This window comes from Vigna umbellata, chromosome 2 (assembly GCF_029865625.1).
Source record: "Vigna umbellata cultivar VRB3 chromosome 2, Vumbellata_1.0, whole genome shotgun sequence".
Classification (NCBI taxonomy): domain Eukaryota; kingdom Viridiplantae; phylum Streptophyta; class Magnoliopsida; order Fabales; family Fabaceae; genus Vigna; species Vigna umbellata.
The window spans coordinates 6,261,370-6,273,964 of record NC_142166.1 but is presented as its reverse complement, the minus strand read 5'-3'; the positions used below and the strand labels follow the sequence as shown (position 1 = coordinate 6,273,964).

General features: G+C 34.5%; 2 protein-coding genes and 1 pseudogene across 2 annotated transcripts; 2 read left to right on the top strand and 1 right to left on the bottom strand.

The window, feature by feature from the left end:
- Nucleotides 1-1,445: 1,445 nt before the first annotated feature.
- LOC124829282 (putative polygalacturonase) lies at nt 1,446-4,434 on the bottom strand. The gene is made up of 5 exons (XM_047302759.2): nt 3,796-4,434; nt 3,142-3,262; nt 2,518-2,766; nt 2,217-2,370; nt 1,446-2,079 (listed from the first exon to the last, which is right to left on the bottom strand). The coding sequence occupies exons 1-5, from the start codon at nt 4,204-4,206 to the stop codon at nt 1,554-1,556; spliced, it is 1,461 nt and encodes a 486-aa protein (XP_047158715.1). The 5' UTR covers nt 4,207-4,434; the 3' UTR covers nt 1,446-1,553.
- A 2,782-nt stretch (nt 4,435-7,216) lies between these two features.
- On the top strand, nt 7,217-8,619 carry LHCA6 (PSI type II chlorophyll a/b-binding protein (Lhca2*1)). Its single transcript, XM_088105895.1, has 5 exons — nt 7,217-7,373; nt 7,448-7,618; nt 7,693-7,730; nt 7,816-8,330; nt 8,436-8,619. The coding sequence occupies exons 1-5, from the start codon at nt 7,327-7,329 to the stop codon at nt 8,448-8,450; spliced, it is 786 nt and encodes a 261-aa protein (XP_087962021.1). The 5' UTR covers nt 7,217-7,326; the 3' UTR covers nt 8,451-8,619.
- Nucleotides 8,620-10,184: 1,565 nt separating this feature from the next.
- LOC124829292 (pollen receptor-like kinase 3 pseudogene) lies at nt 10,185-12,320 on the top strand (annotated as a pseudogene).
- The last annotated feature ends 275 nt before the right edge of the window (nt 12,321-12,595 follow it).

The window sequence follows — 12,595 nt, the reverse complement described above, 5'->3', positions numbered from 1 at the left end:
TTAAATTTTAAAATTCTTTACCAAACATAAAATTATTGTTCGTGTTTTAGACATGATTTGATCGTGACTAATACTTCTAAGCAAATGTTCAACTGATCGGTAAAATGAGAGTATATACCTAACCCATTAGAGATTACCATTTTTTTTTTCATATTATTTTTATTCAGTTATCGTCTGATTTTATATAATTTTCAAGATGGCTTCTTGAATTTGGTAGGTGTGTAGTTAAAGATAGGCAAGTAAGGCTTCATCAAGTAGTCAAGAGTTTTTGGTAAGAAAAACATGTTGTCAAAGACATTTATAATTTAGAAGATTTAAAACTAAAATTAATATAAAGTGGTACGTACTATTAGAACTTTTTATATTTAATGAGATTTTTCTTACAAGTCTGTTATAAAAATTTAAAACAAAAAACATTTTTTTTGTTATTTTCCTTAAAAATTTTAATTGATAAATATTTTTTGTTGGATAATTACTTTTATAAAATTATAAAATTCGTAGGTATTTTCTACAATATTTTATGTGAAAAATATTGTGTATTTTAAAAAAAAGTAATAACAATTTCTTGCTAATTATTATTTATAAGAAAATTTACAACTATATTTTTTTAAGAAAAAGCTTTAAAAAAATTAACCGAAAATGTGTGTTTATTGATAGCGTCCTCGTGGAGGAGTTTGCCATCATTTATTAACCAAATATAGTAAGAAAAACTACTTTGGTGTTGTATTATATTCTATCCAAAAGAACTTTCAAAAATGAAATATTTGTTTTTTACAAAATAAAGTAGTTTTTGGTAAGTTATTATAAACAAACATGTGGAACAGAATTGATATTAGGTATGAAAACATTTATTGAAATAAGCAACATTTCTTCAGAGATGAAATGGAGTCTCGTTGGAGGAAAAAACTATGGAGGTAAGCAAATAAGGTAGGGTTTGTTTTTTGAAATTCTTCAATAGTAGTTAATCATTGTATAAGAAGATATGTGGAGTGTATTCGGAAAGTAGAAAGTATGAGGTGCAAGAAGAAAAAGCCTTTTAAGCATTGGATTGTACGGGTCCAAACACCTGAATTCTTATCTTTCTGTTCTCCTTCAAAGTGTAAAAAAAAATGTAGCATGCTAATTATGGTTTCTTTATTCAGAATCATAAGGAAATAATCATATGATTTTGAATATAATTAATTAACATATAATTGTTTAATTTAAAACTGTTCACTGATAAAACATTTTTAAGCTATCGATTATGATTATAATCTGACTCAAAAAGTTATGATTTAAGTATTAGTTATAACTTTCAATCAAATGCATCCGTCTAACTTCCATGACTTCTGGAAGGTATAATCACTTGCATTTCATAGAACATTATCTCAGAAACGATTTTGAAATTCTGGAAAATTTATATAAGCGTCTGAAAATTTTCCTATATACAACTCATCACCTAAGAAAAGTAACTAACAACTTCCTTCCTCTCATGCTTTCATTGAACAAACTCTTTATATACATGCACGCACACGAGAGGTATGACATTATTTGAGTTTGGAGCAGAAGACACCTCAAATTTCATAATCTATGTCTGTGACATTCTGCGAAGCAGCATGCTTAACAAGCTGCCCTTGCTCATCGTACCGATCAAAGCTGTCACAGGGAGCGGGAGAGATGGTCCCTATTACCTGACCTTGGACAAAGGCACACTGGAAGATATGCTTCTTCTTGTAGGTTGTGCCAACCTTCATGTTCTGGAATGTCACATTTCTTATTGGAATCTGTTCACTGCCTTGAATTCGAACTGGCACACGAACTCCTTGGCCACGGATATTGATGAACCTTATGTCTCTCAGTATTGGAAGTGCTTTTGGATCGTATCCAGCACCAGGGTGTTCATTGTAATCTGTCTTTATCACAATTCCAACACGCACGTTTTTGAAAACTAGGTTCCTGTAAGTTATTTGGCGCACGTAGCCACCTCTTCCTGGTGCTGTCTTGATTCTCATGGCACGTCTTGATTCCCATACCAGAATGTTCTCCACCAGCACGTTTGATACCCCACCAGACATCTCACTGCCTATTGAGATCCCAGCACTGTTGCATTTCACACACACAATTTTCCAAACTATTTAAATATCAAGACAACATGAGATTCCGAATGACATGCAACAACACAAGATATGCTATGCTTTGTTTCCTATTTGTTGGCTTGAGTTAGGAATTCACTTTACCTGACATTAGATCGAACAACAAGGTTTCGAATAACTATATTCTTGGAAGGCCTTCCATAAGTAATTCCATATTGATCCCATCCACTTTTTATTGCAATTGCATCATCCCCCACACTTATGTAACAGTCCTCTATCAACATATCCTCACAAGAATCTGTTCATAGAAACCGAGACTTGTGAATATTATTCATACAACAATAAAACAAACTGAACGTGTAATCAAACAGAGGATAGAAATGACCAGCACATCACATGTTAAGATATGAAATATGTTGTAGCTTTTAGTAGAAGACACACTTGCCAGGATCTATGCCATCAGTATTTGGAGCGTGATATACAGGAGCCAATATAGTGACATTTTTCACTGTAACATTTTTGCAGTCATACGGATGAAGTGTCCAAAAAGGAGAGTCACGCAAAGTAATATTTGAGATCACAATGTCACTAGACCATAATATCTGAACAAGTGGCCCCCTAGTGTGGTTCAGAAGCTTTTGCCGATATTTTGTCCACCACGTTTGTCCCTGTCCATTTATGGTACCATTATGCCCTGTAAACAACAGAAACATAGAGAGCAAGTATAACAAAAATAAAAGAAATCAGTATTGTATCAGAAAATTTTGTTTATCCTGATCAGTATATGATGAGTTAAAAAACACTAAAACTGGTTTCCCACAATATATCTAAACGGTGTACATTGGTATCCAAAAGCAGAAGTTATAAAATACAGTAATCCATTAACTAAAACCTTCAAACTATTTGGCATCACAAAATGTTGGACAATATTATTTTCTTTGAAACTCTAACATCAAAGGTTCAATTGACAAATTTCCTTATTCTCCTTAACATATAACGATTTGGTTATATTTTGATACTATGTATAAGTGTTGTTCGAAAGAGAAGATGATGACTTTTTTATCCTGACCTGTTATGACAACATCTCTAAGATTTTGACCGTGGATCAAACTGGTATATCGAGGCCCAGGATGCTCCCTTCCATACCCATATGAAGGCAATGCAGGCATCAGTGGCCAATACTTTTCGTCCTGTTAATCATCACACAAAAACACATATATAAAAGTAAGTAAAAAGTTTTAATTTAATAAAGTGAGTGAGGAACAGTAGGACTGAAAAGGTCAGTCATAAAAATGCAGCAGAATGCATATTATATGACGAGAATGTGGCTAGACTGCCCTAGTCATAGTAACAGCTTCTATGGTAAAATTACAATTGTATACTCACTTTCTTTTCTATCTCATTTTTATCTTACTTTTTTTTCCACCTCGCCTCCTTTTTTTTCTTTTATCAATTTCTGTCTAATTTTGTTTTGTTTTCTCCTTTTCAGTCTCAATCCACCACAAAATGGGTGGGGATTTATGACAGTTCTTCTCTTTTTCAGACACAAACCAGTTCGAAACACATTACATCACACGGATGAACTCTTTCCATCAATATCAAGTATAATTTATCTTGATCTTTAGCAAGTACAAAACCATTTCAGTGTTGTTATCATGGTATCAAGGTTATACTATTACTATTGAATTGAGATTTGAAAGAAAAAGAACAGAAAAAACCCCACCTGAATTGCAAGTATAACAGCATCAGGAGCAAGAAAAAGAGTCATGTGACTGGTGAGGTTGAAGGGTGCTGTGAGCCAACGTCCAGGTGGCACAGTGAGTTGGCCGCCACCCTTATTCCTCAACTTGGAAATGGCCCTAACACCTCTCTCAAACGCCTCAGTGTTGAGAGTAACGCCGTCACCAACCCCACCAAACTCAGTCAAACAGAAAACCACCGGCCGTAGCTTTGGCGGTGGCTGCACCGGAACACCACCCAGCACCAGAAAGCCGCTGATCGTGTTTCTCTGCCAGACGAAAAGCGAGGCCAGCGCCGCCACCCAAAGGAACGCGAAGAGGGTCTTGTGAGAAGCGAAAGGTGGCGTTTTGGGGTTGAGGAGGAACCAGCCGAGTACCCCTGAATTCTCCACCATTGTTGGCAACTGGTTACGTTACGTGGGTTGCTTCGAAAACTGTCGAGGGCTTTGAATAAGGAAGTGGGGTTCGCGTTAAGTTGCTTACGTGGGTTGGTTTGGAGGGAAGTTTGTAGTAGTAGTAGTCAGAATTGGGTGATGATAGATGAAGTGCATTCAAAGCCAAGTACTGCACACTGATAGAACAATTGCAACTGAAACCGAAAGATGTTTCTTGGGACAATAATACAACAATTGCAATTTTCTGGTTCAGGATTTGAAACAATTACGATAATACATACCTTTGTATAAAATTAAAACATCATGCTTCGCAATTAATAATCGTAATATAGTATTGATTACTTATTTAGCTAAATATTAATGACAATTATCTTATTGTTAGTAGAAAATGTTGTCACGTTTAATGATGATAGTACCGGTTATTTAGTAGAATATCAATGACTAGGTTTAACACATTTTTTATATATGTCAATTATAGTTATCACATTAACAATGAGTTAAAACAGCTAATTTTTCTTTCATAAAGTTTAATTTTGCAAAATTAAAAATTTAAGCTACGATTGGCAAATATTTATGTGAAATAACTGTATGAAATTCTACCGTACATAAATTATAGATTAAATGATAAAACAAAATATATCTAGAAAGGAGTTTAATCAAAATATTAGTTATTTGTTCATAAATTAAAGAAAATAAAAGATTATATATATATATATATATATATATATATATATATATATATATATATATATATATATATATATATATATATATATATATATATATGTATATACCATTATCTTCTCCATTTTCTAGGTAGAGGATGTTGGAGAAGTTCGTCCAACACATTTTCATGCAGGTTAGTTCACCAAATTCGTGAATGTCTTGTTCATAAGAAATGTAGTTTATTTTATTTAGAAAGTCAAATCGAGTTTTACATGATGGAATCGTTGGAACCACTTATATAAATACGTCGATATGTACATATATACTGAATATAAAATCTTAAATAAAAGAGTTTTCTTGCAACATGTTATATATAAGACACTTGTTGACATTATAAGAAAACTTCGATGTTGTAATGGTGAAAGTGACAAAGCAACTTGGTTTTCTTAGAGAGCAATTTGTTTGCGTCATGTGATCGAGACCGATTAGTATTATTAGATACATTTTTACAGTTAAACACTTCTTTTGAAGATTCAATTCTTGTAAGCTGAATTTAAGTTAGAACATAAAATATATTTATAATCGCTATTTTGAAATTAATAACTAGTATAGAATAAATTACACTTGTACTTTATAGTACATCTCTATTGTAATCCACATGTATAATTATTTAGCACATTTACACCATGTATTCCTAAGTTCTAAAAAACATCCAAGTCTTTGTGAAAAAAAAAATGTTTATGATATAGATGTGATGGTTAATGAGTGTTTTCTTCTAAAAACGTTTTCATCTACTTTGTTAACCTAACATATTGTGGATGGGAAAAATAATAATAATTGCAACCACTTAATAAGTTCTTTTGTGCTTTCGTTAGTTTCCGTCTTTTTATCTTCAATTTTGGGATGTTGAGTGAAAATTTCGTGTTGTTAATTGTGTTAGAATAGTGTTTAATTAATGAAATGTGACGATTAAGAGTAATGTCTTCTTCCATTTTCAATGTGAGAAAAATTAGTAAAATAAATATAACGTTGTCATGGAAGGCTAGTAAAAAATATATATAGTGAAAAAACAAAAAATTAAGTAATCTCTTTTTCATTTGGAGTTTCATCATTAATGATTATTTGAGTGATCTGAAAAAGATGATTGAGAATGAGTATGGAAGATAAACGTAAAAAAGTAGATGTTAGAAATATTATATCTTTTATCTTTTATCTTTATCTTTCAATTAGTTTGTTATTATTTCTTATTTGTATTTTAGGCTTAATCCATATTTCTTCTATTATAAACAGAGAACCCTATGTTTGTATTTAACACAAGGGAGATTAATTCCATATATAATTTTCACTATATTTAACAGTAGAACTTGTTAAAACAAATACAAACTTGAAAGTGATGGATAGAATTGCTAGCAATTGAAAAACATATATATCATTCACAATTTTAATTGTAATAATTGTTGTTTAAATTTTATTTCCTGCAATTGTATTTTGTGGGAAGTCAAATGCACAATTCTTATTTTAATTGCACTTGCTATTAATTAACAGACTTACGTATACTTTGTAAATTAAAATATTTAATTTCAACTTGTTTATTTTTTTAAAGTTCAATCAAATCCTTTATATTTTAAAAGTGAATCACTAATATATATGAAGAATGTTCCGTTAATTTATCGTCTTAAAATTTTATATTAGAAATAATATTATGATATCTTGTATGAACATGTTCACATCTTATGTTTTCCCTCCTAAAAACCTCACATATATAGAAATCGATGTTATCATTATTAAGAAGTAAATTTTCTTCCTCTGAATTTAAATAAAAAATTAGAGTTTGTTACCTATGTCTCAATTCTACGAAGATATGGCTGTCTAACTGCTACCCACACCCCCTTTCGTTCAAGTTAGACCCAGCCTTAACCAACAATCAAATCACTCTTCATTGTTCTACCCACTTTTAAGCCCAACACTTCATCCAAATATTGAGGACAAGGTTCAATAATTAAATTCAATAGTTCAGGAATGGGTTGGTCCAATACCTCGCATTATATGAATTTGTCTTGAAATATGTTTATATTATGATATATATGAGTATTATATAGATTTGTTATTAATTAAGTTTGTTTTTGAAAGATTTTTTTCATTAATTCTTAGTTTTATTTGATAACTTTAATTATTTGAAATTTAGTTTTAGTTGATATTTTAGTTATATAAATATGTTTTTTGTAGAAAATATCAAGTTAAATAATGAAATATCTGTCTAGAAAATTATGGTTTTATTATCTATCTTACGATGAAAGTCTTGTATACGCGCCACGTGTGGGTTTCACATACCATTGGCCATGGTTTCATGTTTTATCCATCATCTGGATATAGCAGATAAAGCCTCAGAAAACACAAACGTGACCCTTGTATTGTATTGTTCCATTTCACACAACACTTTCTCTCATCTGATTCATGGCTTTAGCAGTTTCCTCCACTGCATTGTCAAGTCTTCCAAACAGGTCTTTCCCTTTATGCTCAACCACTCGAACCACCATTATATTGCTCATGTGTGAGTATTTTTCTTTGGATGCAGAGAAATACGTCAAAAGGTTAATTTGGCCGAAAGAACAGGGACATGGTTGGGTTTGAGCAGAAGAACAGCTGCAAATGCAACAAAAGGAGTGTCAGCTGTGTGTGAGCCACTTCCTCCAGATAGACCATTGTGGTTCCCTGGTAGTTCACCTCCTGAGTGGCTCGATGGCAGGTATGCATACCAAAGTTTCTAATTTCTAATAAATAGAATTTCACTTAATTGCTTCAATTTTCTGTCTGCTGCAGTCTTCCCGGTGATTTCGGTTTTGATCCTCTTGGATTAGGTATGCTCTACAATGTTGTCTTGTGTTTAACTGAAACCCATGTGGTTGTTTTATGTTTGTGTCTGTGTCTGCTGCGTCTTGTCAGGGTCTGATCCAGAGTTGCTAAAGTGGTTCGCTCAAGCGGAACTAGTGCATGGAAGATGGGCGATGCTTGCAGTGTTTGGAATTCTGGTTCCGGAGTTGCTGGAAAGACTTGGTTACGTTGACAACTTCAACTGGTACGATGCTGGAGCGCGAGAGTACTTCACAGACCACACAACGCTGTTCGTGGCGCAAATGGGCCTGATGGGCTGGGTGGAGGGTCGAAGATGGGCCGACATGCTTAACCCAGGATGCGTTGACATTGAGCCCAAAGTGCCTCACATTACGAACCCGAAGCCCGATGTCGGGTACCCGGGTGGGCTGTGGTTTGACCCGATGGACTGGGGTCGTGGGTCACCTGAACCAGTGATGGTGTTGAGGACGAAGGAGATAAAGAATGGAAGACTTGCAATGCTGGCATTTGTAGGGTTCTGGTTTCAAGCTATTTACGTTGGAGCTGATCCCATTGAAAATTTGATGGCTCACCTTGCTGACCCTGGCCACTGCAACGTTTTCTCGGTAATTTCATTTTCTCTTCCTTTATTAATTTCCTAAAGCAAAAGCTAAATACAATTTCGGAGTACTTTATAAGCATTGTAAAATTTGTTTAACTCGAAAATGCAGGCTTTCACGCGGTAATGCTATTATCTATAGTTTGAAGAAAAGAGGATATGGATCTGGATGAACATATGGTATTACATTATCAGTTTACTTTAAATATGTACTTTTTTTTTTTTAAATGTAAACTTTACAATTGACACCAACACCAAGTTTTTATTCTTTTAAAGAAAGTATTTTTTATTTTTTATTGCTTTTCTAGTTCCTAACTAAATTAAAAGTAGTCATTTAAATATTACTATATCGTTTATTATTTTACTTACTATCATGTATTGGAAATATCATACAAGAAGAAAGTTTAATGTGTTTAATTTAGTTTATGTTTATAAATATGAGAGAGGAAACATATGAATGAAAAGATCCTTATATAAAAAAGGTAAAATATTACTGAAAAAGAAATAATACAAAGTAATTAATTTTTTAATATTTATATTTTGAATTTGATGTAATATTGATTGTCTTACGTTCTATCACATATTGTGCTATTATATTTCTTTTTATTCTTTTTCAAATAAAAAAGAAAGAAAAGAAAGTTGTTAATGTGTGTAAATTAGTTATAAATTCTTTAATAATATGCAAAAAAATTGAATAGAATAAGTTTTTAATTATATTGAAATATGAAAGGAAATTATTATATAACATTAGATTCTCGTACTAGAATGATAAGGCAAAACATATGTACTGATAAAAAATTATAAATAAAATTGCAAAATTGATCCCAATCAAATAAACAAAATTAGTTATGTTTATTTTCTTTATATATTTAAATTTAACCAAACTTAATTACATACATGATTTAGAGAAAAGACGAGTATAAATTAATTTAAACTGAGAAAAACATAAATATCCTAAAATTTATCATGGATTTGAATGAATTTTTAAATTGAAACAAACCCTACTAAATGCATTAATTATTAATTTCATCTTGAATGATATTTTCTTCCTTAAATGATGATTTAAACAATTTTATACAAGACGAGAAGTTAAGAATTATATATATATATATATAAAGACATTTATATTTGTTTTTTAATTTTACTTTTTAAATAATTTTTTTAAATTAAAATAATTATTTTACTAATTTGACTGTTTAAGAAAATATTTTTAAAAATTTTAATTATTTTTTTACTCAACAGATTTTTCTAAATTTAATTATTATTTTTAATTAAAAATTACGTACAAAATAAATAAAAACTATTTATATCAAAATTATAAAAATTCTTTATGTTCAATTTTGTAATAATAATATAATAATTTGATTACTTTTTGTTATCGTAAAAAAAAGTAAACACATAATTCAAACCTTAATTAAAGTTAGAGGAATAAAACACAAATATTGTCACAAAACAATGTAAAATAGAAATTGAAGTTAGAAAGTGTTGTAAATGGTAAATTTCATCCAAGATGTGTTAGAAATCTTGTTTTCTTTTATAAGCCAATGGTTGTTTTTTAATATTATTTTAAATTTTTTAAAAAGTATATTAAGTTAAAATAATATAATTATAGATACCAAACTATTGAAATAAGGTGTAGAGAAAGATATGTGGCAAGTTTGGGTTTCCATGCCCCAAACCAATAGTATATGAACTCCAAACATATCGGAAGGAACCAAAGGAGCACCATGTCCAGTGCAACATCCATCTATTCTTAGAATCTCCGACGGCATTTCTGGCAAAAACACACCATCATCACTCATCCCCCTCTCTTCTCTCTTCTCTCCTCTCTCTCACCCCCAAACACCAAAACAACACTAACCCAAACTCCAACATGACACCCCGCCTCACTTTCCCTTCCCAATACCAACCTCCCTCTCAAAAAACAAACAACCTTAGTCTCTACGAGCAGCGGTCCATTGTTCCGACAACCACCCAATGGCCGCTGTTCGCTTCCACAACCACCTCCTTCTCCTCTTCTTCCACCTCTTCTTCACTCTCTCTTCTTCAACCGAAACCCAATCCCTCCTCCGTCTCAAGCAGTCCCTTGTCAACGGCGATCGCTCTCTCTCCTCATGGATCCCCAACGTCTCGCCTTGCTCTGGCACCTGGCTAGGCGTTGTTTGCTTCAACGGAGTCATCACGGGCCTGCATCTCTCCGACTTGGACCTCTCGGGACCAATCGACGTCGACGCCCTTGCGGAGATTCGCGGCCTCAGAACTCTCAGCTTCATCAACAACTCCTTCTCGGGACCAATCCCGGCGTTCAACAAACTGGGCTCAATCAAGTCCCTCCTTTTAACCCAAAACAATTTCTCCGGACCAATCCCAAACGACTTTTTCACCCCGTTGAACTCCCTCAAGAAACTCTGGCTCTCCGGCAACCGCTTCAACGGCACCATCCCCCAATCCCTAACCCAGCTCGACCTCCTCAAAGAACTCCACCTCGAGTACAACTCCTTCTCGGGCTTGATCCCTAACTTCAGCCAACGGCTAAAATCGCTGGACCTCTCCTTCAACAAACTCGAAGGGCCCATTCCCGAGAGTCTGGCGACGTTCACCGTGGACTCGTTCGTAGAAAACAAAGGTCTGTGCGGTAAGCCGTTGGTGAAGACGTGCGAGGTTTCCGACACGTCGTACTCGATGGCGAGCAGCGTGGGAGAGGAGGAGTACGGGAGCGGGTGGGGGAGGAAGGTGATCGTGGTGCTGGTGGTGGCGTCGGTGGCGGCGTTGTTATTTCTGCTTTTGACGCGGAAGCGGCGGGTGGAGTTCACGGCGGTGAGCAGGAACAGCAACGCGGAGGAGGCTGTGGAGGTGCAGGTGGCGAGCGTGAGGGGGAGCGTGGGTGAGAGGAGGGAGAACAAGAGGGGGGACATAGTGATGGTGAACGAGATGAGGGGGGTGTTTGGGCTGCAGGACATGATGAAGGCGGCAGCGGAGGTGCTGGGGAACGGTGGGCTGGGATCGGCGTACAAGGCGGCGATGACGAACGGACTGTGCGTGGTGGTGAAGAGGATGAGGGAGGTGAATAAGATAGGGAAGGAGGTGTTCGACGCCGAGATGAGGCAGTTCGGCAGGATACGACACCGTAACATCATCACTCCCCTGGCTTACCACTACAGGAGGGAGGAGAAGCTCCTGATCACCGAGTACATGCCGAAAGGAAGCTTGTTCTATGTATTGCATGGTGATAGAGGTCTATCACATTCTGAATTGACATGGCCAATTCGTTTGAGGATTGTGAAGGGAATAGCAAGAGGGTTGGGATTTCTTTACACTGAATTTTCCACGTACGATTTGCCTCACGGGAACCTTAAATCTAGCAATGTTCTCCTAAGTGATGAGTATGAGCCTCTTTTGAGTGACTATGCATTTCAGCCACTGGTGAACCCGAATGTTGCAGTGCAGGCATTGTTTGCATTCAAAACCCCAGACTTTGTGCAAAACCAAAAAGTTTCACAGAAGACAGATGTTTACTGCCTCGGAATCATCATTCTTGAAGTTATCACCGGGAAGTTCCCTGCCCAGTATCACAGCAATGGCAAGGGTGGTACTGATGTTGTGCAATGGGCTCATTCTGCTGTTTCCGAAGGAATGGAAGTAGAGTTGATCGATCCAGAGTTGTCATCAAACGACACAAATTCACGCAATCAGATGCTAAAACTTCTCCGTATTGGTGTTGCTTGCACTGAAAATAACTCTGATGAAAGACCAAAGATGAAGGAAGCTATTAGAAGGATAGAGGAGGTACAGGTTTAAAGATATGCATGTCAATAACCTAGCTTAGTTCAACTTTCTTTTTTAGATGACAAATGCAGGCTTTAGCCTCTTTAAGCCAACATCTGTCCTTGTAAGCTTATACAAATCTCACACTAAAATAAATTCATTTTTCCTCATTATCCCTCAATTTTCTAATTTCACCCATAATTTAATATATCAAAACACCTTCATTATGTCACATACCTTGCATATTTGGCTGTCTAAGCATCACTCATCATCTTAGAATCCTTGAGATGCCAAACATTGTAATAATTAACAAACACAAATACTGAGTTTATTACATCTCATCTTCAAAGAGATAATCTTTCTTCATCAATCTTTAAGCATTCCTCTCGAGAGCCGCTCCATCTTTATCACATGACTGTAAATACATATATATTTTAATATACATACGTAATTTCAATACAAAAATATTTAAGAAAGATATTATAATCTACATAAGAAGAATCACTT

Excerpts from the sequence above, each read along its gene's own strand:
- LOC124829282 (XM_047302759.2), bottom strand. The coding sequence starts at position 4,206 with ATGGTGGAGAATTCAGGGGTACTCGGCTGGTTCCTCCTCAACCCCAAA. Across the intron at positions 3,263-3,795 it reads CTGTTATACTTGCAATTCAG|GACGAAAAGTATTGGCCACT; the intron begins GTGGGGTTTTTT and ends GATGATTAACAG. Across the intron at positions 2,371-2,517 it reads TACTGATGGCATAGATCCTG|ATTCTTGTGAGGATATGTTG; the intron begins GCAAGTGTGTCT and ends TTCTATGAACAG.
- LHCA6 (XM_088105895.1), top strand. The coding sequence starts at position 7,327 with ATGGCTTTAGCAGTTTCCTCCACTGCATTGTCAAGTCTTCCAAACAG. Across the intron at positions 7,619-7,692 it reads CCTGAGTGGCTCGATGGCAG|TCTTCCCGGTGATTTCGGTT; the intron begins GTATGCATACCA and ends TGTCTGCTGCAG. Across the intron at positions 7,731-7,815 it reads TTTTGATCCTCTTGGATTAG|GGTCTGATCCAGAGTTGCTA; the intron begins GTATGCTCTACA and ends GCGTCTTGTCAG.